The sequence below is a fragment of the Siphateles boraxobius genome, unplaced genomic scaffold (genome assembly GCF_051911475.1).
Source record: "Siphateles boraxobius isolate OS27281-9 unplaced genomic scaffold, OSU_SipBor_1 6, whole genome shotgun sequence".
Taxonomy (NCBI): Eukaryota; Metazoa; Chordata; class Actinopteri; order Cypriniformes; family Leuciscidae; genus Siphateles; species Siphateles boraxobius.
In genome coordinates, this window is record NW_027509186.1 from 8,862,134 (window position 1) to 8,885,641 (window position 23,508).

The following is a 23,508-nucleotide window of genomic DNA, read 5'->3' on the forward strand; positions in this document are numbered from 1 at the left end:
ATCCACCTTCCTGTGGTTGTTTTGTGTGTTGTGCAGGTCTGTTGGATCTGTACTGTGGGCTGTTCAATAGGGGATCCAAGTCCATTAACAGAGTCCAAGTGAGTCGCATCCTCTACACGGTTGTTTGGGGCTGTTGTGTCCAAACGGAGGGATTGTCCCACACCCTCTTCAACTTCTTCCTGAAGGCTCTGAGCAACACCAGGTATCGTTTAACGCACGCCAAATATGTTTTTTCTAATAAAACATCACATTAGGGGTCGACCGATTATCGGCGCCGATATTAAGCATTTTTATGGTTATCGGTATCGGCCATTTTCAAAACCGATTTGATAAAATTATTTAATTTTGAAACGCGCTATATTTGGCTCTGACGCAGCCACCTCTGTCGGAACTCACCACTCTGTAGACTAAACCAATGTCCCCGCCCATCTGATTTGTTGGGAGTCACGAGTCCGGCCAATCAACGCGGAAAGCTGAAGGCACTGAAAGTTTTGCACTCACACACCGAAAGCACTTGCTGTCTGAAGTTGCTTCACTGATCACGCATCAGTTGTCTCTCAAAGTTAAGGCAGCAGTAGACTTTGCTGAAGTAGCAATAAATTATTACACTGAAGTTGCAAAACACCTCAATATAATAGGGCCCTGTGATTTCCGCGATGCAGAAAACACTGACGGAATCGCGGAATCCAGTCATAAAGACGGAATTTAGCCTACTTAATAACGCGGAATGTCACTGAATTTGTCAACTTTTTGATTAATTAATGAAAAGCAGGTCAGTACAAATCAATTCGAATTTCAAACCCCAAAAAGACTATTTAAATATGAATCTTGTGTGTCTCTAAAAAAATGGCGCAGACGCGTGATTTAATTTACCACACAAACACTGGAGCACGCGTCACGCTTGCACTGTTTTCAGCCTCAGCCGCATCATTATATGACATGATTGCATAAACATCATCATCTCCAGAGCCGCTTAGTCACTTCATGAGCTTTTTAATGCTTCAACTGAGAAAAGTTATCATCATCAACACACAGAAACTCAAAGATCTTCACGGCAACCCGTCAAAATAAAAGTTTGGTTTATAGGGCCCTAAAAATGTATTTTTTGTTAAACTGTAAATAAATTTAATACGTTTGATGACTTCAATTAATTAGAAATGCTTTTTGATTACTAAAATTTAATTTTACCATTAAAATACAGTCTTTAATTTTTACAAAATGTTTACAGAATGCTGCTGGGTGCTCCCTGCACTTTTCAAGTTATTATTATTATTAATAATTAGGGCTGTGAAAACATTAATCGCGATTAATCGCATCCAAAATAAAAGTTTGTGTTTACATAATATATGTGTGTGTACTGTGTATAATTATTTTGTATATATAAATACACACACGCATGTATATATTTAAGAAATATTTGCATGTATATACTGTATATATTTATAAATAATTTATATTATATATAAATATTTTATATATAAATTAACAAATATTTCTTATATAAATACACACACACACATGCATGCATATATTTATACAAAATAATTATACACAGTGCACACACATATATTATGTAAACATAAACTTTTATTTTGGATGCGATTAATCGCGATTAATCTTTTCACAGGCCTATTAATAATAATAATAATGTTATTATTAACAGTTCTCAGATTTAAAGATATGTTTAAAATCATTTAAAGAAAGTATTTGTCAAAACCCTTTTTTATTCTTAATTTTGACATTAACTTACATTTTTACACCAGACATATAGGCTATATATCGGTTCAAAATATCGGTTATCGGTCCACTTGATCTGTAACAATCGGTTTCGGCATCGGCCCTGAAAATCAAATATTTTGTATATGGGCAACCCCTACATCACATGCTTAACTTGTGTTGTGATGCTGTTCCTCAGGGCAGAAAGACAGCTGATGGTTCTGGAGAACCTGGTGTCCGCACTGAACGTGTTTCTGCGCTCAGTGCTCCTGTCCTGCAGGAAGAGGGCGTGCGCTCTGGGCGAAGAGGTCCTGTCCGCTATGCTGTATGTTTACACTCAGATGAGACCCAGCTCAGCGCTGAAAGAGGAGCTCGTCAGGTTTTTCCAGCTGCAGCTGTGTGTTCATCACCCAAAAGGGGCAAAGACTTTAGAGACAGGTGATACAACACTCATTTAAAATGAGTATTTTTTTGCTCTTGCATTTGTTTAAACAAACACACCATTGTAACTTGCAATTTCTTTAATAGTATGAAAATTCTATTAAAGATATTCTTCGGTACAATGAAGTTAGCCAGTCACAGCAGTGGCCGTTACCTTTCGTTTGTGCAAGAGGCGACTCGTTTCTCAAATTGAGTGTTCCTTGCAGAGGATGGAAAATTTTTTTTTTCAAATTTATTACAAATATTGGACCTTTTTGGTGCAAAAAACATTGCAAACTTTATAAACTAATCATGAGAAACTTGATATAAAAATCTGAAACCTCATTTCATGATTTAATACTTTTATTTAGCATTGAATTGATCTAAAGTTGCAGTAAAGACATTTACATTGTTAGATAAATTTCAAATAAATATTCATCAAAAAATCCTGACAATTTGACGTAACACGCTTTCCACAAAAATATTAAGCAGCACAGCTGTTTTCAACATTGATAATAATAAAAATATAGTTTCTTGAGCAGCAAATCATCATATTAGAATGATTCTGAAGGATCATGTGACACTGAAGACTGGAGTAATTAAGCTTTGCCATCACAGGAATAAATTACATTATATTAAAATAGAAAACTTCTTTAAAGTAATAATATTTCTCAATAGTACTGTTTAATTTGATTTATTTTTTATTTTATAGTTTCCTTTATTTTTTTATTAAATAAATGCGCTTTGGTGAGCATAAGAAACTTTTTTAAAAAATAAAAAATAAATAAAAGTTTACACAGCCCAACCTTTGAACAGTAGTATATATTTAAAGATACTGTACCTGATATTTTTTTCTTCTATTTGGGCAAAATGGTTTTAACCCCAAATAAAATATTATAAAAGCAATCATCTGTGGAAAAAAAAACACAACTGTTTTTTTTAAATCTATTGTTTATTATAGAGTATTCTAATAGATGAGAAGCTCGTTCAGGAAAAAGGGGGTAGCGCATATTGAACTCAGGGACAAAAATTATAAAATGAGCGAGTACATCATAAATCCATTTTCCAAACTGTGTTTTTGTCTTATCCTGAATCACTACGGTCCACTGATTATAAGTCTTTATATTTTCGACTGGTTCGGGTCGTACTGCTGCGGAGTAGCCCAGTGCCTGCGTGACTCGTCATAGACATAAACAGAGAGAAGTACAGTGCCTAGCATAAGTGAACACACCCATGCTAAAGTTGACTAAAAAGAGGAATAAAATATCATTTTATTTTTGATCTTTGGAAATTGATCTTAATGCCTTAATTTAAAAAATGAGGAAAAATCCAACCTTTAAGGACACCAATTTTCTTTGTGAATGAATAATGTATCGTAAATAAATGTTCTTCCTTGAAATACAGGGTGCGTGAGTCAGGACATACCTATGTTACATTCCCATATAGGCAGGCAGATTTTTATTTTTAAAGGCCAGTTGTTTCATGGATCCAGGTCAGGATAATATGCATCCTGATAAAGTTCCTTTGGCCTTTGGAAAAGATGATTTTTTTATTCCTCTTTTTAGTCAACTTAAGCATGGTTGTGTTCACTGTAGCTCCGGCTACAATGTTTGTCCGTAAGACGCATTATTCTGTTTATTAACAGCTAGATCGCCAACTTTACTGAAGTCTTGACCATGACTCTTTGCTGGCTCAGGTGCCCATGCGGAGGACTGGGTCAGATGGCAGGGTCAGCTCTGCGCCCTCTATGATTCCCTCGTCAGTGAGATCAGTCAGATCGGCAGCAGAGGGAAATATGCCTCTGGCTCTCGGCATATTGCTGTGAAAGAAAATCTCATTGAACTGACCGCTGACGTCTGCCACCAGGTGATTCATGGATGTTTTAATGCTGTTGCTGCTCAGTCGTCATTATTCCCCTTGTTTAATATTAATTAGGTACCTCGTAGTACTAAATACCAATACAGTAAATAAATACCATGGTACATCAATGTATTAGAGAGGTCCATAATATTACCATCATCACTGTACCTGTACACTGTACTGTTTTATAATAACAAAGCAAATTGTCGATTTGGTTAATGTGGTCTTGTGTATCACTTGTTTTCATCAAATTCTTAATTTTTGATTTGTAACGGCTTACAGTATTCACGAATGTGTCTTGTTTCTGTAGTTGTTCAGTCAAAGCACTCATGTTCAGGAAGTGACATCATCGGTCTGTCGGGATACTCAGCGGGACAGTCCGCAGAGCTGCAAACGCAGGCGAATTGAGCAACCGCTGGCCAACTGGGAGGTGATACGATCCAAACTTCAGCCCCACCACAGCGACTTCGACATCATACCCTGGTACAGTTTTATTTCAATTTAAAGCACAAATAATCCTTCATTAACATTTTTTATACACTGCTGTTCAAAAGTTTGGGGTCGGTAAGATTTTTAATGTTTTAAAAAGAAGTCTCTTATGCTCACCAAGGCTGCATTTATTTGATTAAAAATACAAAACAAACCCAGTAATATTGTGAAATATTATTTCAAAAATACAAAACAAACCCACTAATATTGTGAAATATTATTTCAATGTAAATCAGCTGTTTTCTATGTGAATATATAGTAAAGTGTCATTTGTTCCTGTGATCAAAGCTGAATTTTCAGCATCATTACTCCAGTCTTCAGTGTCACATGATCCTTCAGAAATCAGTATAATATGATTATTATCAGAGTTGAAAACAGTTGTGCTGCTTCATATTTTTGTGCAAACTTTGAAAGTTCAAGAGAAAAGCATTTCATTAAAAAAAAAATATTTTGCATTATTATAAATGTCTTTACTGTCACTTTTGTTCAATTTAATGCATCCTTTCTGAAGAAAAGTATTAATTTCTTAAAAAATAAGTAAATAAATAATTGCATTGACCCCAAACTTTTGACCGGTAGTGTATATTTGCTTAAATCTTTCAGCTTTGATTGAAGGGAGGTCATTTTGGCAGCATTACATTTGTTATTGACTTTATCCAGTTAAAATCATTTGAGAATGTCATAATTATTTCATATAAAAGGGTTAAATTAATATTTACTTAAAAGGTAACCAGCTTTGTATTGTCAACTAAAACCAATTTTTATTTGTTTCAATAAATATTATATAGTTTTTCTACATCCGTATTTTAAGCCTTATTCAGATGTCCCAATTTTTAATTCCAAACTTCATATAAAATTAATAGAAAATATAACAGTTGGTCTAATAATAATAATAAAAAAAATCTTTTTTTTTTTTAAAGTTTCAAGCTTTTATTTAGGGATGGCCCGATACCATTTTTTTTCAAACCGATACGAGTACGAGTATTTACATTTGTGTACTTGCCGATATCGAGTACCGATACCGATATTTCTACCGCAAAAGTAACTATAGGCTCCCAGAAAAGAAGACAGAAGACTTTTTTAGAACACAGGTTAGAAGACTGTTTTTATTTTCTTCTCTGCTTGTTTTAACAAGTCTAAAAATAAATAATAATGAGTAAAATAATAAATGTATTAACACACAAACCACTGTTAATTTAACATAAAAGCAAGCAGTTACTGCGTGTATGGTCTGACATGACTGAATGCGCCCAAAGTGCGCTCCCTTAATAGTCTAATTCCTAAAAAGCTGACAGTTCATCGCGATCTCACACATCTGTTATTATCAATGAAGCTGACTGCACAATGAATCTTTCATAATATCCACACTTTGTTTGTTATAATTAGAGGATTTGCCAGCATACAGAATTCAGCACTGAACAAAAAAGTTTTGAGCAGTGAGTGGAGTCTATCTTAAATGCTTCTGATTAGCCATTGCGTTCAAGAAATCAACACACATGTCTGTGATTGGCTACATCGCTCAACGCTGCAAACATGTTATGAATAGAAACTCTGGCCTGTAAATCGTTTCTATTTTGTTTTAGTTGTTCTTCTTGCTTTTCTGCAACAGATGAATGAAAATCTATTAGTTTTAATATGTTGTATTCATAGATATTTCTAGTTTGCGGGAGTCCCCCGAATCGTTTTATTCTCCCGGAACCCGCACACACAGAGTGAGTGCATTACAGCCCGCGCCCGCGCTCGCGCTCGGCCATCAGATCTAGTGCCGCGCCGCACTCTTTTGCGTTGGGAGTGCACGTCCCTATGCCTCAGTTCACCTCGACAAAGCACTCGCGGCGGCCAGTTTCGTTTCCTAAAATGTACGTGGTATCGGGGCGTGGTATCGGCGAATTTTTATGAGTACGAGTATATGAGGACAGTATCGACCCGATCCCCGATGCCAGTATCGGTATCGGGCCATCCCTACTTTTATTTGTACCCTTTCATGGAAGGTGTCTAATATTGAAGTACTCTATCTTATAGGGTTGTCACAGTACCAACATTTCAGTAGTCTGAACTAAAGCTGCACGATTAATCGGTAAAATATAGCAACCTCAATTCAAACACCCACACAATTTTATTCCTAAATTACTACGATTCAGCTGTGTCTATTAAACCTTTGACAAGTAATATCACTGCAAACATTCAGATAGAGCTTCCGCTAATCCAGAGAGAGCAGTTGTCATGTGTAGATGTATAGAAAAGGTTTATAGTCCGTATATAAACACCGAAGTCAACGGTAGCGAAATAGAGCAAATCACCTTTTGAAAGTAACTTGATGCTTTAAATTAAGATTGAATCAATTAAATTGTTACACCAGTAGGTGTAAATATCTAGAATCATGCAGGACTAGTCAGTACCTATTTTAGTGCCCGAGCAAAAACTGTTGAATTAGTACTTTAAAGTCTCCCTGTGGTGAAAATCAAGTTTTTAGTGTTGTTTATATATCTATGTGGTGTTTTTAATATGCTTTCAGACAAACCATGTGTAAATTCATAAGTCAACACCATTGCTGAGTATTTTCTTCTTAAAACTGTGGATAAAACTATCGACCAGCACAGCGTTCGTGGTTCGACTGGTCGAGACTGTTTTCCAAAGATGGCTCCTGCCTATACGTGAAGTGTACTGTCTGTATAAAGTATCTTCTTATTAAACTGTCTGTACGCTTACAAAGTTGTCAATGCTTCAGTTTGCAGGTAGAGCCCCTCATTATGCTACCTATGTTAGTGTGGGGCTATTTTGAGCCTTGTTAGTGGTATTAACTAGCGATTTTTATTTTTACTTATTCGATGCCCCATACACTAGCGTAAGAAGCTAATCTGTGGTTAAACTAAAACTAAAGATAAAACTGGGTACATTCGATTATCATGAAAACGCGTCAGAGAGAACGGTCGACTCGGTACCCATGTGTTATTTACCCCTAGGATCATTTTTGGCCGGAATTGTCCTTTAATATTGCGTGTTTGCAGTGTAGCACCTCTTCATGTGCGTCGACAGGTTGCAGGTGACCGCCGCTCTGATTTCCCGCTACCCCTGGATGCTGCCGGCGGACGAGCTCGTGCCTCTGCTGGGTCTGCTCTGCCAGCTTCAGGGCGAACAGCAGCGGCGGGGCGAGAGGGGCCCGTACGTCCTGCGCTGTCTGAGGGAGCTCTGCCACGCCACGCGCTCAGCCGACACCTCGGCGCACGCTGCGGAGCTGGCCCGGCTGTGGGCCAGGGTTTGGGCTCTGGCTCTGCGTGGAGTCGGCTCAGCCCAGACCGGCACTTTGAGTCTGGAACTGCTGCGCACAATAGTGCAGGAATCTCTGGAGCCCGTCGATCGGGAGTTCTGGAAAGTCTTCTCTGGTGCCGTTTGCAAGCCTTCTCTGTGAGTTTCTTTGCACAGTCTTCAGCATTACAAGCTTAGCTTGAGTGTAACAATATTGGAGTTCCTTATTCAATGCATTTTTAAATTTAAATGCAATTTAAATCTGTTATGCGTAAAATAATTTGCACTCATCTCTTGGTTTATAAAAAAATAAATAATTTACAGTTATATGCTGAAGGATATATATGATTGTGACTTTTTTTGGCGGTGTGATTTTTATCTTTATAAATATATGCATTATTACATTGAGTTTTCTTTACAACAAATACATAGGTTTTTGATTCTAAATTATATTCCATAGGAATAGGTTCATAAATGTATCATTTTCAACCCATGTTTATTGTTTCCAAAATTATCACCAATCATTTGGTAACACTTTCTATGAAGCCCATGCTTATAATGAATTATAGACCTATTTATACTTATTTATAAGTATTACTATTCTATAAACATATCTATAAAGACTCCTTAAGACCTATATAATTACATTTATATTACTTTTATAATTACTTATATTTTATAATTACTTAAATGCTCATGCATTTGCTTTTTCAATGGCCATGCTCATAATCCATTATACAAGGACTTATAAATGATCAAATATAAAATAGTTCCAGAGACACTTGTTTGCTGTACTAATAAGTTATCAATTATGTCTTTAATGGCTACTGTTTGCATTCAAGGTCATGAATGGTAATTATGATTTGATAAAATCTAAATCTCCTCAGCTAGATGCATGGTATTACTTATAGCATTTTGCAATTATTCTTTAAAAAATATTGTTGCTAGTATGTTTAAAAATGTAAAAAGATTTTTTTTTCAACTGTTTGTATTAATGATTTCTGTGTTTCCCCCCCATTATTTTATTAAAGGAATTATTGTTCATTAGTTTCATTTACAAGTAAACAACTTAAACTGTATAATGAGCTTCATCTACTAAAATCTGTAAATCTTCATGATTTCTTAACATTTGCTTTGTTAAAGGTGCCATGTGTAAGAATTGAGGTAAAAATTGCCAAAAAAATGAGCTACACGCATCAAAAGAATGAGAAGAAATAAGGGCGATGATGTCATTAAAAAAATGACAAGTTATAGTGCTGCAGAGATATCAACCTGAATAAGCATGCTAAATTACTAGCCACGGCCCGACAGGTGTCATAATACCAGTTTCGGCCATGGGAGGCGGTATGCGGGCAACATAACCACCAGCCAAACTGCAATACACGAATAACTCGCACGGCTTGTGGGCGTACTTGAACCTGATGTGTTTGATAGTTAGCTCTACCCACAGATTCGATACGGTTTTCCCCTGTTATCTACCAGAGCCCGTCTCTACCAAGCTGATGATAAAATGTAACATTAGCTAATTATATTATGTTTATTAAATTGCTTTCCTGAGGTAAATCTGACATATTTGTTCTCCAGCTATGCTATTGACCTCTGCACGCTGATTAAAAAAAATGATTGGTCGATATTATGTATGAGGAATACATTTTAGTAAGTTGTAGCATACTGTATCTTTCAACAGTGTTCGTGTTTTTTTACTCTTAGCTAGTAGAGATGATCGGGTCACGTACGCTAGGGATCTGTCGTGTAACATTTACAAGCGCCAAAACGGTATTTATTGTTTGAATTGCGTAATAAAATTGACAGAATCTGAGAGCTGAGATTTTTTAATATCATAACTAACCTGCTCTGTCTAGTCTGTCGGTCTCCTCTCCTCTTTGCTATGCGATTTTTCTTTGCGTGACAAAATTGATGTGTGGCGTGACTGAGAGCGTGTGAAAAGGGTCAATTGTGCGCGTCTCACGGTGAATCCGTGAGAGTTGGCAGCTCTGAATGGCGCTAGCTTGGTCAACAGCAGCGAATGCTGTCTGTCGAATTAATGTAATTCAAACTAACAATAAAAATGTAATATGAACAAAACGAATATGAATATATTCACTAGTAAAGGTGAAGGGGAGTAGTTTGAAGATGTCATTTTAAAAATCACTTGACATCAACCAACGTTCCTATGGAGTCTAAACGTCCTCTATTAGGAGTTGGCTCGGCTTCGGCTATGGCTCTAGGGTCGTTGTGAAGGTAGGGGCAGAGCATAGAGACTATGCCGTTTCTCGTTTGTTACTCTAGAGTAGACCAACTCACTTTCTGGAGGTATACTGCCCCCATCTGGTATGGAATGTGGAGTATGAATTGATTTTTTGGCGGACATGAAACAAGGCACCTTTAAAACTGCATCCTATGTTTTCACTTTACTTAAAGCCATCAATGATGCATTTATAGAGGTTAATAACTGTATTATCACTCACAATAAGTATTTATAAGAACACAACATGGTTATTAATAATATATTCACTTATTTGACAGAAATAAATCTGAATTACTAAAAAGTCGTAACTATAATATACTAAATTTATAGAAATGCTGGTTGAGCCATACGACTGACTAATTATTACTTATAAATCAGTGTATAATGGATTATGAGCATGCCAATTAAAAAAGCAAATGCATAAGTAATTATAAAAATAATATAAATGTAACTTTAACTGTTCTTATAATGCAGGATAAGTCTTAATGAGTCATTATAAATGTATTTATAAAATAGTAATACTTGTATTCTTTCATTATAGATCTTCATAGAAAGTGTTAACAATCATTTTAACAATTTTGACATTGGGGAAATGTTTAAATGAGCAGACATTTTGAAAAATAATTTAATGCATCGCTACTTTTAAAGCTTCTGCTACACTTGCCCCATAGACTTCCATTGTAGTGCATTACTGTCAATCAGTTTTAGTTTGTTTTTCCAAACTGAAGGATGAGTCAAAATTATTTTCTCCAGAATTAACATTCAATAGATGTTGTTGATAGAGCTTAAATTTAACTTGGAATATTTATCTAATGTTTCGAAACTCTCAGTAACGTTCACTTCTTCTTGTTCCTCCTCAGCGTGGGCGCCCTCAGCTTGGCCCAGGCCTTGTTGAAGTGCTCCGTCCCCAAAAGCGTTCACAGTCGTGACGTCATCAGTGGAGTGCTGATGGAGACGGGTGGAGAGCCGCCCACCCTGAGAGACTCCATCATCAGCTGGCTGGTCATGAACGAACACAACGAGGAGACGGAGGAGAACTGGAGACCTCACCTCATTATCACCAGGTCCAGCGTCACCAGTTAGCATAGCATAGAAAGCACCACTCTGCTTTCCTTCAAAAATGTAGTTTAGTGATTAGCCCTTTTATTCAATTTCTCGAATTCTATTGGGAAGCCCCTACATTTCCCCTTTGAAGTTGCTACTAATGTACTGTAAATATTGGTAGCCTTCCGAATAATATTTTTTGTCTTTGTAGGGATTTTCCATTGAACCTCATTCCTAGAATTCTAGTGTCGTTGACATTGAAAGACAGCAGGGCAGGACTAACGTTTCTGATGGGCAGCCTGAAGCCTGAGAGGTGAGTGTAACAAAAGTGGCTAACATACTACTTATGTATACATAGAGTACCCAGATCAACAACTACATTGGCCAATTTTTCATATATTACCCATATTGCTGTATCCTTCATTAGCTATGCTTCAACTTATGCGCAAAATTGAAATATTGCATAAAACATTTGCAAATAAAGTACTGTTTGCATCCCACGTGTACAAGAGAACAAAATCATCACTTCCTGGAAAATTTGCGCAAAATATCTGTAATAAAAGTGGAAGTTGCTGTAACCAGGGAAGCCACTGAGGCTCTTTTTCCTCCATCATAAATGACTAGCGGCCATGTAAAGTTGCTATTACTTACATGTTTCAAATGATCAGCCATATTTGAGGTCGATGGAAATTAGGGGAACGTTTGAATTTCCTACCCGGCATACTGTAATTACCACAAGGACGACTAACCGACTAATAACATCTTGGTCGACTAAGCTTCTTCTCGTCGACTAAAGTTTCAGCCATAGTGGTTTGCTATTGGTGGATCTCATGTGAGTGACAGTTTGTCCCGCCCATGCGCCAGAAAACACATCATTACGTAAAAGAAGAGATGTTCCTGCACAAGGCAGAGGTAGTTTTTTTGATTAAAGATTATGAGGGAACATGAATCAAACAAAATAAATAAAAATAATGACGTGCATGGGTAAATCATTTATAATAAATACTGCAATATTCCATATTGTCAATATTGAGTTGAGAATTGTTACTAATGTCTCTGATAATATTAATGGTTCTGTCTGATATTATGTCTTTGTGTCCTATACAGTTTCTCTCCCCAGTGCTCTTCCCTCACTGAGACGAAAGACTCTTTGGGAGAGGTTGAAAGTCTCTTCCTGCAGTTCAGCTTTGATGACACCTCTCCCAGCACTAAAGTTACAGCTGATAGAGACAGTGTTTACTCAGAGAAACCACAGTTCACTGTTATTCAAGCTCTCAGAAGCAAACTAGAGCTCAGTCTCCTGTCTGTCGCTGAGCAGCTCTTTAACTGCTACTCTCCTGATGTAAGTATAGTAGACTATATTATAGAATATGAATGTCAAAAGCAATGGTAAATTGGTAGCATGTCGATAACAACATTAAAGATAATTTTTTTAAAGCACCGTTATACTAATAGACACATTTTGCTTCACAAATGGCAAAACCGAGGGCTGAAACTAACCATTTGATTCACACTATGTAAAGTATGAACTCTTTATTACAGTTAGATCTGATCTGTAGTGTCCTCACTCCCTCCACAGAGTTCAAACACTCCTCACGAGTGTGTGCTGCGCTGTGCGTCGCTGCTCACTGGAGTTCTGGCTGCGTACATGTGTATGGGACTCCTCACAGAAGAAGAGGCCTGTCGCTCGCCCCTCTTCCTAAAAGCCAAGGTGGGGTTTTCCATCCATCATCAATATGGTTTAAAGGGGTCATGATGACATGAGAAATCAGATTTGCCTTGAACTTTGTACCATTAAAACATTCTGCAAGCTTCATAGCTGAAAATGTCCTCCTCATTGTAAACAAAGCATTTATTTAATCAAGCTCCAAAAATGGCTCGTTTGGATATTGCGGGATCTGTGATGTCACACAATACATTTGCATATGACACTGCCTCCAGAGCAAGACATCGACGAGTAGTTATACATCATCATCGCACACTGGCGCTCACTCGTTTAACGCCTGACGTTTGCATTCACTGAATGTGAGCATCACGTCTAAAGCAAACAGAAGCCATTATAATCAGTGACGCTGTCTACAATGGATACAGTTTACAGATGTTTGTTCAGTTTCTGATGTATCCACACACTCTAGTCTGTCGACAACAGGACACATGAAGAGTTAAAAAATGCTTTGACACGTCCTGTTCAAACAGCTCATTTTATTTTAATGGCTTCCCAGATCGTGTCTGAAGTTTGTTCAGAGCATTTGACTGCAGATTGTTTTGTAAATGAGGCACAGTGTAATGGAGAATTTGCAAAGAAATTTTTAGGGGCTTTCACACCGGATAGTTATATGAACTTGTTATAGGAACTAGCCACGAGTGTGTTTCCCTGAGAACTAATGGTTCCTTTAGGAATGTTTTCCTGGTTGCATTCGCACCGCCAGTAGGAACTCTGTCGTGACGTGAGCCGTGCTTGTTGTGACTTATTTTGACGGCGCTGAGAACGCCAGAAAACGCCAACGCCAAACAAACAGCGCTCGCATTCTCTGTGTTCATTAGTTTACGAACTATCTAACAGTCATGTCTAATATGTTATTAGATATAACTGTTATACATATAAAGTAGACAGTAATGAAAAGTTATAAGCGTATGCCGTGTGGATGATGCCCAGTGTCGTTAGCTGAGAAAGAAATACATGATCATGTTTCTCTTGGTCCCCTCAAAGTTGTGTTGGATTTTCTGCTCAGCGTAAAGCTTAAGATGTTCATCTGTCACTGTTTTCCATGTTCATAGAGTTAGTTTGTGGAGTAAATATAAAGGCTATAATCTGTGTGTGTTTACACAGCCTTTTTAAAAATGGCGGCTGCTGGTGTTTTTTTGTGCGTTCGGCCAATCAGCGTACGCTAACGTCACTGGTAGTTCCTATAGTGCTGTTCAGACCCGACTCTCAATTAGTTCCTCCAAAAGGAGATCCTATAACTAAAATCCTTCCCAGTTCCTGCGGTGCAAATACGCCAAAATCCGGGTATTTCCGCCATTAGATCTAGGAACTATGAAAAGGTTCATCCGGTGCGAAAGACCCTTTTGTTGAAAGATGAAGCAGCCTTGGCTCTGACAGCAGCTATCGCAACCCGTAAGTGAACAATTCGATAATGTTAATTATGGTTTTAAATGGATAATGTGTTCAAAACACTAACTCATGTTCAATAGCGAGTGTGCGTTGATACTGTTTCCTATGCAGTGAAGTTAGCCAATTATAACAGTGGCTGTTTACTGACAAATCTTAAATGAGCCACGCCTTAAAAACAGATCTTTTCAGAGAGAGGGTTGAAAATATTTATTTTTCAGTTCATAGACTTCAAGTCCCCCTGTAGTTAATAATTGTATCCCTTAAAACTCATCTTTCATCACCAAAATTACATATTTAAAATATTTTTCCTTGGAAAAAATTGTCTTCATATCTTAAAATATCTTAAATGTAACTCTACACCCTTCCATCATTTAGTATACACGGTTCTATGAATATGCAAATGAGACCCGCCTCCACTCACTCAGCTCAGAGATCCACTCGTTGACGATCACAAGTTGATCTGATTGGTTACAAGGTAGTTCGTGACGTCAGAAACACCAGCGATTTCAAGCCGTGTTTTGGAGACTGTCTTTGGTTCAGCGTTTTAAGGAGAAAATACTCAGCAATGCTGTCGACTTATGAATTTACACATGATTTGTCTCAAAGCATATTAAAAACACCACTCAGACATATAAACAACATTAAAGCTTTATTTTCACCACAGGGGGACTTTATGACTTTAAGGACTTAAAAAATACTATGGAAGTCGAACCCTTTAACTGTTTGGTTTTTGACATTCTTGAAAATATCTTCTTTTGTGTTCATCAGAAGGAAGATGCCATTAAACAAACATTTTAAAAATCAAATATTGAAAATAATGTGTTTCTGTTGTTTCCACAATGATTTGGAGCTTCAATTGAAAATGTATTTATGATTACAAATTATTGGTGCAAAGAATTTCAGATATCTGTGTTGGTTTTTTTCTACCATCGACATTTAAAATGCATGTAAATAACTCATTACTCTAGACCCTGGTAATTAATTACTGTTTCCTTCCTTTGTAGGCATTGGTTCAGGAATTCAGTCATTACTTATCAACGACAAAGAGCAGATTGACTGAGAACGATACCATCACGTCAATTCAGTCAGTGATGCTGTTGTGCTCTGATAGTATCAGTAGAAGAGAAAAGGTAAGCTACAGTATATCACCAAATACAAGGTATGAGTGGTTAATATTTTCTTATTCAATATTTATAGTTTTGTTTTGTACAAATACTGTAATAATAAGTTTTTATTTAAATATATTTTGAGGTCAATCAAAAATCCAATGTTTCTTAAAGGGATAGTCCACCCAAAAATGTAAATTCGGTCATCTTTTTATTCACCCCGAAGTTGTTCGATCCAAACCTGGTTGACATTTATTGTAATACAGAAAATAATAAAAAAAAATATTTTGAAGAAGGTTGGAAACTGATCATTGGAGCCCATTAACTTAAAATAAATAAATAAACATGACAAAGATATTATTTTTCATTGGGCTATCTCTTCAAATGTCATATTCATTTATGCATTTAGCATAATTGTATCTAAAGTGCCTTATGTTGCAACTCTACGTTCTCTGGGAATCAAAAACCCATGAGCTCGCCGTTGCCAGTGCCATGCTCTGTTGTTTGAGCTATGGGATTGCACAGTGAATGTACATATTTATCTGATCCAAAATATGTCATTGGCTCTTGTGTAAAACTTTCTTGTTAGCCAAATTGTTCTTTCAAGTCAGTTCTTTTCAAAGTTTTGGTCAAACAGGTTCATAAGTCTGAATGATGCATTTTAAAAGTCCTTATCCGGTAACCTCAAAATAACTCCACTGATTTTATAATTTGTTCTAGGATGACAAAGTTTCTACTATATCTCGCATTTTATTCATGAAGACTTTGCCTGTGAGATTGCTGAATGACCTGTGTGACATATCTAAGCAACTGGTGAGACTTACCGACACTTCATTACAGATGTCCATGCTATGGGTGACATGTTTGTTTATGAATAAGCAGCAAAAATTTAAATTTGATCACCAAAAAATGTTTTAACATTTTTGTAAACAGAGAAATTATACGTTTTACCTTATTGTTTATGTTTTTTCAGTTAGAGATGATACTGAGATTTTATGACCTTCTAGGTGTGGGTGATATGATAATTTTATGTCACAAATTCAGAACAGCGTGCGAATGAGGCCGGTATACTGCTCAACATGTGATGTAAATGTATGTGGCATTGTACAGTATGTTGGGACGGAGGCATTGTAGCACAAAACTACGATTTCTCTTCAATGGCAGATCGTGGAGACATGTTTCACAATCTAAAATCATATCACACACCCCTACAAACGTCTGTAGTTTATCTTTTCCAGAATCACAGTCATCTAAAGTGCAACTTTTACTTTGGCAGTTGAGCAACTCGAGTAATAACGACCATGCAGTCATGGAGAACGAACCAGTGGATGACGATGTGGATATGAGCAGAAACGAAACTGACCATCAGGAGGAGATTGATCTGTTTGAGGATGGAGATAGGACGCACCACAGCACTTCCAGACCTTGCCAGTCCAATGACGAAGCTTGTGATTCAAAATTCAGCACAGGTGCTCAGCAAACTGGAGGACTCGATATAATCAGGGATGGGATTTCATATTTCGAAGCTGTTATAGGGATAGTTCACCCAAAAATGTAAATTCTGTAGAATGTAATTACTCTCCCTCATGTTGTTCCAACCCCGTAAGACCTTCGTTCATCTTCGGAACACAAATTAAGATATTTTTGATTAAATCTGAGAGCTGGATCACTCCTCCATAGGCTTCTAAGGGATTGAAACTTGTTCCCCGAAAAGTTATTAAAGACATCGTTGAAATAGTCCAAGTGACTACAGTGGCTCAATCTTAAGTTTATCAAGCGACGAAAATACTTTTTGTGCGCAAAAAAACCCAAAAATAACAACTTTATTTCAACTATTCATTTCCTTCTCTCTGGGCCTCGAGTCAGTTCACTAGTTTAACAGCGTAAGCTTCTGTTGTTGTACGTCACACGCATCACACACATGACCAGCGTCTGCCAATAGTGAGCCTACGTGTGAAGTAGCTCTACGCAATCACACTACGTGAACTGACTCGAGGCCCACAGAGAAGGAAATGAATAGTTGAAATAAAGTTGTTATTTTTGTTTTTTTTGCGCACAAAAAGTATTCTCGTCGCTTGATAAACTTAAGATTGAGCCACTGTAGTCACTTGGACTATTTTAACAATGTCTTTAATAACTTTTCGGGGAACAAGTTTCAATCCCTTAGAAGCCTATGGAGGAGTGATCCAGCTCTCAGATTTAATCAAAAATATCTTAATTCGTGTTCTGAAGATGAAGGAAGGTCTTACGGGGTTGGAACAACATGAGGGAGAGTAATTACTGACAGAATTGTCATTTTTGGTTGAATTATCCCTTTAAGATCACGTAATTGATTTTTTTTCTTCATTTTCGATTGTAGGGACCAAGAGTGCATTATCTGAGGAGCATTTATCTAGACAAGACTTGGCCTTCCTGTCTGTGCTTGGGTTCCTGTCGCTCTGTGGATCCTCAGAGCTCAACGGTGGCTTCTCCTTCAAACCTCTGGACACTCAACGCAAATTGCTCAAACTACTGGACCTCACCGACTTTTCTCAGATGCTTCACCTCCACATGGTGATTATGATTTCTTAATGTACTGACTCCATAGACTCCATAATGGACGTAGCGTCCGTGACGTCACCTGCAGGTTTCTGGAGAGCATTTTTGAAGCCCAGACAGGGCGGATTCAGCCGTCGCCATCTTCGCACGCGTAACTCCAGGATAACCGAAAATGGGCAAAGAGGCGGGATTAGCTGAGGTGACGTGACGCTAACAGACAGCAGACAAATGGCTAGTAGTGACATCAGCGGCAATTCACCAGTCACTCAAGTGGTCACGCCCCCTTAATTATAAAGAACTTTAAGGCTCAATATAATTTAAATTGATGAGTTATAAAAAAAATTCACCCCCCTCACAGAAACATTGAATTGAAACATTGAAACCTTCAATTATTTTAAAGACTTTTCGTGGGGTCATCTAGGAAAGTAGTCTCTTGTAGACAAACCTTCAGACTAACGGCTGGACTCCATCGCAGTTTTCATTGGCCAAGGACCGCCCAGAGGCCGCCTGACTGACTGGTGATATAACCAATCACAGCTTTTTTTGTTCATCGTCATGTTTAGAGGCATGAAAATGTTGTCCCTACGATAACAACCCAGCGTGCATCTAATACATTTTTATTTTAAAGTCCCCCTGTAGTCAATAACTGTATCCCTTAAAACTCATCTTTGATAACCAAAATGTTTCTTTTTTTTTTTTCGTGCCTTAAAATTGCTTGACCGTAACTCTACACCCTTGCCTCATTTAGTATACGCGGTTCTATGAATATGCAAATGAGCCCCGCCTCCACTCACTCACTCAGCTCAGAGATCCACTCGTTGACGATCACTCTTTGATCTGATTGGTTACAAGGTAGTTTGTGATGTCAGAAACACCAGCGATTTCAAACCGTGTTTTAGAGACTGTCTTTGGTTCATTGCAGTTTTAAGGAGAAAATACTCAGCAATGGTGTTGACTTGTGAATTTACACATGGTTTGTCTTAAAAGATTAAAAGATTAAAAGCTGGATTTTCACCACAGGGGGACTTTAAGAATGTTGTGCAAGTTTACTGCAACAATAGAGCCGCAAACTTCACATAATTTTGAAAATCCAGCGTTTAGTTGATCCTGATAAGCGTTCATTTGGTGCGTTTCCGTTACAGATTTGCGCAAAACTTTTGCGTTTTTTTCTAAATGTCGACAACAAACTATTGCGCCATGACGCCGTTTCGATTAACTGGTTTAATGCGACTAAAACGTAATTTCTTTTCTCTCACGATAAGTCATTCCAAAAATCATGGCGACGGATGTTGGTAGGTTTATGTATATCCCAGCCACTGCACTGGCCATTATTATTAAAAGGAGACGTATGTGTGCTATCCAATCATTAATAGCAAGGAAAGACGCTTATACTTGGAGCGGCTGGTGTTTCTGGGTGTTTCTCCCTCATTTCTGCTTCGAGGTCTTGATTGTGGCATTTCTTTGAGGTTTAGAATCCAGTATTCCTGTAATTCTTTTGTCTTTTATGAATTTAATAAAGAACTCTGTCTTGTATTCTGTCTAAACATAGTCTACCGCGTCATCTACGCCATCTACGTCAGGTGACCTGTAAATGCGCAAAAACTGTTTCCATTGCAGTTTTGCGAAATATTTATTTTTCGAATTGCCTGAAAAACCACCTCATGCGAGCGTAAACTTTTTTTTGCGATACATTGGAGTTTTTTGCAAAATTGACGTGTTTCCATTGGGCGTATTTTCAATTTTCAATTTCAAGTTGCACAATTTGAAGGGTAATGGAAACGCGGCTATTGTCACAGTTGTGAACACAACAGATTTCTTCTTCCATGAGGGGGTTTGGCTTCATGATTTGTTTCCAGGCGGACCGTTAAAGAACGCGACACACACATCTTCCGGACATCCTGTAGTATTCAACCATTCAGATGACGACTTTGAAACTCCTGAAGTGTTTCCCATTTTGTGTGCCTTATTCTGAGGTTGAGACTACATGTAGACTTGTCATGCAATATGGTCAACATCTTATACTAGCACATCTTGTATCTAATGCGAGTCTTTATCATCCGTTACTTGTATAGTATCTTTCCCTGCTGAAGAAACTCCCAGCTGAAGTCTCGTCTCTGGATCCTGAAGAATTTGATGCTCTCCTCAGGCCTCTGGCGTAAGGATTCCTTCATTTCCCTTATGTTCTGTTCAATATCTTATATTTGGTGCATTGAAGTTCATTTTAATAAATGATCGAACAAGTAATATGTAAATTCTTCTAAAGTGTATTTGAAAATGTTGTTGTAAACTTCTTCCTTCTTCAGTGTAGAAAAACTCAGAAACGTAAACCAGGAGACTTATTTAAGCAGGATTCTTTATTTGCTGTAGTCTGCTCCGTACCCAAGTCAAGTGAAGTCTAGTCTAACTAAGGCAGTATACATTGAGTTCATATATACATTTCAAAGGGGGAGGGATTACATTGTGATGAACAAAGCATGTAAATGAGCTGAGACATGAGAACAGGAAAGGCATAGACTTCTCGTACTGAGATGAGACAAATGGTCTCAGTAATAAAATAACAGGTGTTCAAACTTGCTCAGCATGACTCTTCACCCGGTAAACAACGAGAACAGGAAAAGCCTAGCCTTCACGTACTGAGATGGGACAGTCAGGAATATCCCGCTGGGAACCCCTACCGTTTGCAGAGATTTCCTGGTCTCATCATTTCTAAACTTTCTCAATATAAAATACTATTGTATTGGAAATCTAAATTAAACATTTAAATAAATTTGTAATCCTACAATGTGAAATTGAAACTAACTACAGTACCAGTCAATAGTTTGGAATAATTAAGTTGTTTTTGAAAAGCTTCTTATTCTCACTCAAATGCAAGTCTGCATTTATTTGAGCAAAAATAAAATAAATGAATACAGTAATATTGTGTAATATTATAAAAAAAAGTAAACGAAGTTTTGTTGGTGCTCAATTATTACTAATGGTTCTTATTATTATTATCAATGTTGAAAACAGTTTTTACAAATTTTGTGGAAACTAATGCATTTTTTTCATGATTCTATGATGAGTAGAATATTCAATAACTGCATTTTATTTGAAGTAGAAATCTCGGAAACACTTTACAATAAGGTTTCTTTTGTTAACATTAGTTAAATACTTTAGTTAACATGAACTAATAATGAACTTCTACAGCATTTGTTAATCTTAGTTAATTTCAACATTTACTGATATATTTTCAACATTGATGATATTAAGAAATGTTTTTTGAGCACCAAATCAGCAAATTAGAGTGATTTCTGAATCATGATCATGTGACACTGAAGACAGGACATTTAATTTTATATTTAACAATACTATTACAAAATTATTTTCCTGTTATCACTGTAAAGCTGCTTTGAAACAATCTGTATTGTAAAAAGCGCTATATAAATAAAGGTGACTTGACTTGTAGTAATGATGCTGAATATTCAGCTTTGCAATCACAGGAATAAATTACTTTTTAAAATGTATTAAAAAATAACATTTATTTTAAATTATTATAATATTTCACAATATTTTATTACTGTTTTGATTTTGATCAATTAAATGCATCCGTTTTGAGCAGAAGAGAAGCATAAAAAAAGCCTTGAATTATTCCAAACTTTAGCCATTATTGTATTCCAATAACAATTTTTTTTCTAATTCCTTTTTTGTTTTGTTTTTTCACACAGAGATGTTTGTTCTCTGTATCGGCAAGACCAGGAGGTGTGTGCTGCTGTCCTGCGCGCTCTCCTGCCCTCCATCCGCTGTCTGGGCCGAACGCCCCCCGTGAGCGGGCAGGACGATGACCTGGCACATATCAAAGGACCGCTGCTCAAAGTCGTGTCCGGATTCTGGTGAGCGGAAAAACTCAATGAACCAAATTGTTCCTTTTGGAGCACCTTTAATTTATATCCTGTTACAATTCATACTTTGCACGTGACGTCACAAGTGCTGGCTGGCGGGCAAGAACGTCGTTCTCTAGCAAGGAAACCCAGTAAACTAATCAAGGATCTTGCCAGGACGTCGCCAGTTTTAATATACAAAAGTTGGTCTTTTGAGGTGTAAACGACATGCCAGATAGTTGTTGTGCGATTGGATGCACTATTATTCAGCATAATCGGGTTAAGACTGTGCATGTAAACGCGCTCATTCCCTTAAAGTCAAAGTAGAAACGGACTGAGCTTTCAGCATCTGTACCTGCATTAACGCCGCGTTCTCTCAGAGACGACGATAGATATAACGGTATAGCGACTATCTTAATTTACTGGCTTAATATTTCTCTTGTGGACCTACATTAATGACAGTAAAAAATTAGAAGAATATTTCTTTTTAAACAAGTTTTTGAAGCTGCTTTTTATTTTCACAGATGGCAGAGTTGTGCTGTTCGTGAACTAAAGACTGCTATTTTGTTTCCATAGCACATTAACAAAACATTTAATGACACTAATAACACTAAAAACAATACAATTACTAAATATTAATAATATCACTAAAATGATATAGAGCTCGGGATCGTTTTGTCATTTTAGAGATATTATTAATATTTAGTAATTGTATTGTTTTTAGTGTTATTAGTGTCATTAAACGTTTTGTTAATGTGCTATGGAAACAAAATATCCTCACTATATAATTGATTGTAGGCTAGTATCGGAAATTTGCCGTTTTTTCAGCGTTTGTTGCCCGCCAGGTATCCATGGTAGTCATGTGACTGCAAAGTATGAATAGAAACTGTGCCAAAGCAGCTTCACAATAACACACAGGGAAGTAGCAGAAACAGTAGCTATGTTTCCATTCAAAGTTGCGAATTTAACTCGTGGCCAAAATTGAAATATTATAAAAATGGAAGTTGCTGTTACCAGGGGAGCCACTCTGGCTATTTTTCATACAGCCAAAACACAATAAACGCTGTCATGATATCTTGTGTTGGGAACGCAATCGTGTGAGACGCTTCTGGAGGGAATTAAACCAAATCATTCTGATGACAGACTTTGGCTCAGGCATTTCAGAACGACCATACCAACATTTGAGATGTGATTGGATAACTGGATTAACCAGCCGACGAATCACATCCTCTGTTGAGGCAAAGTCATGTTTTTGTTGTGCATCAAGGGATTCATTCAGTAAATGTGTTTCCATTGTATTTATTCTTCTTATCGGATAAAAAAGTGTTTTATGCGCATTTTTAGAATTTAGGGCTTTTCCATCCAGCGTTTTATGCAATATCCCAAAATACACATTAAAATTAGGTGGATTGAAACATAGGTAGTGATGCAAACTCAAAATATGACAAGTTTAAATTCAGCTGTAAAGCAGCTGGAGCAAGATAATAGTGTCATTATTCAGCTCAAGTCAGTTCAGTGATGATTCAGTTCAATAACTGTGTAACGTTCCTTCATAATGAAACTAGTTCAATTCAGCTATAAGCAGATCTACTGAAGACAATATTATTCAGCTCAATTCAGTTCAAGTTTTGTTCTTATCCGATAGTATCAGTGAGATTAAATCATTAATAAAATATACAAACAAAAATGTACCATGGTAGTACTATGATATAATGTATATGTATGGTACATGGTACTGACGTATGGTATGACAAATTTACTCCAAGTTCCTTTGAGTAAGATTCGAATATCACGATACTTGAATATGGAAATCATTTAGGCTGTGTCCACTAAAGCGTTTATTGTTATTTTTTTGTTATTTTGCCAGCA

General features: G+C 37.0%; 1 protein-coding gene across 1 annotated transcript in view; it reads left to right on the forward strand.

The window, feature by feature from the left end:
* Window positions 1-23,508, forward strand: part of atm (ATM serine/threonine kinase) — an 82,715-nt gene that overhangs the window by 3,941 nt on the left and 55,266 nt on the right. Inside the window, exons 5-19 of the mRNA XM_077207614.1 lie at window positions 37-202; window positions 1,916-2,154; window positions 3,833-4,002; window positions 4,307-4,479; window positions 7,522-7,890; window positions 10,840-11,043; window positions 11,235-11,336; window positions 12,131-12,365; window positions 12,603-12,734; window positions 15,143-15,268; window positions 15,965-16,057; window positions 16,521-16,713; window positions 17,604-17,797; window positions 19,855-19,937; window positions 21,487-21,651. Of these exons, the coding sequence (XP_077063729.1) occupies window positions 37-202; window positions 1,916-2,154; window positions 3,833-4,002; window positions 4,307-4,479; window positions 7,522-7,890; window positions 10,840-11,043; window positions 11,235-11,336; window positions 12,131-12,365; window positions 12,603-12,734; window positions 15,143-15,268; window positions 15,965-16,057; window positions 16,521-16,713; window positions 17,604-17,797; window positions 19,855-19,937; window positions 21,487-21,651 (2,644 nt within the window). The remainder of the gene's footprint in view (window positions 1-36; window positions 203-1,915; window positions 2,155-3,832; window positions 4,003-4,306; window positions 4,480-7,521; window positions 7,891-10,839; window positions 11,044-11,234; window positions 11,337-12,130; window positions 12,366-12,602; window positions 12,735-15,142; window positions 15,269-15,964; window positions 16,058-16,520; window positions 16,714-17,603; window positions 17,798-19,854; window positions 19,938-21,486; window positions 21,652-23,508) is intronic.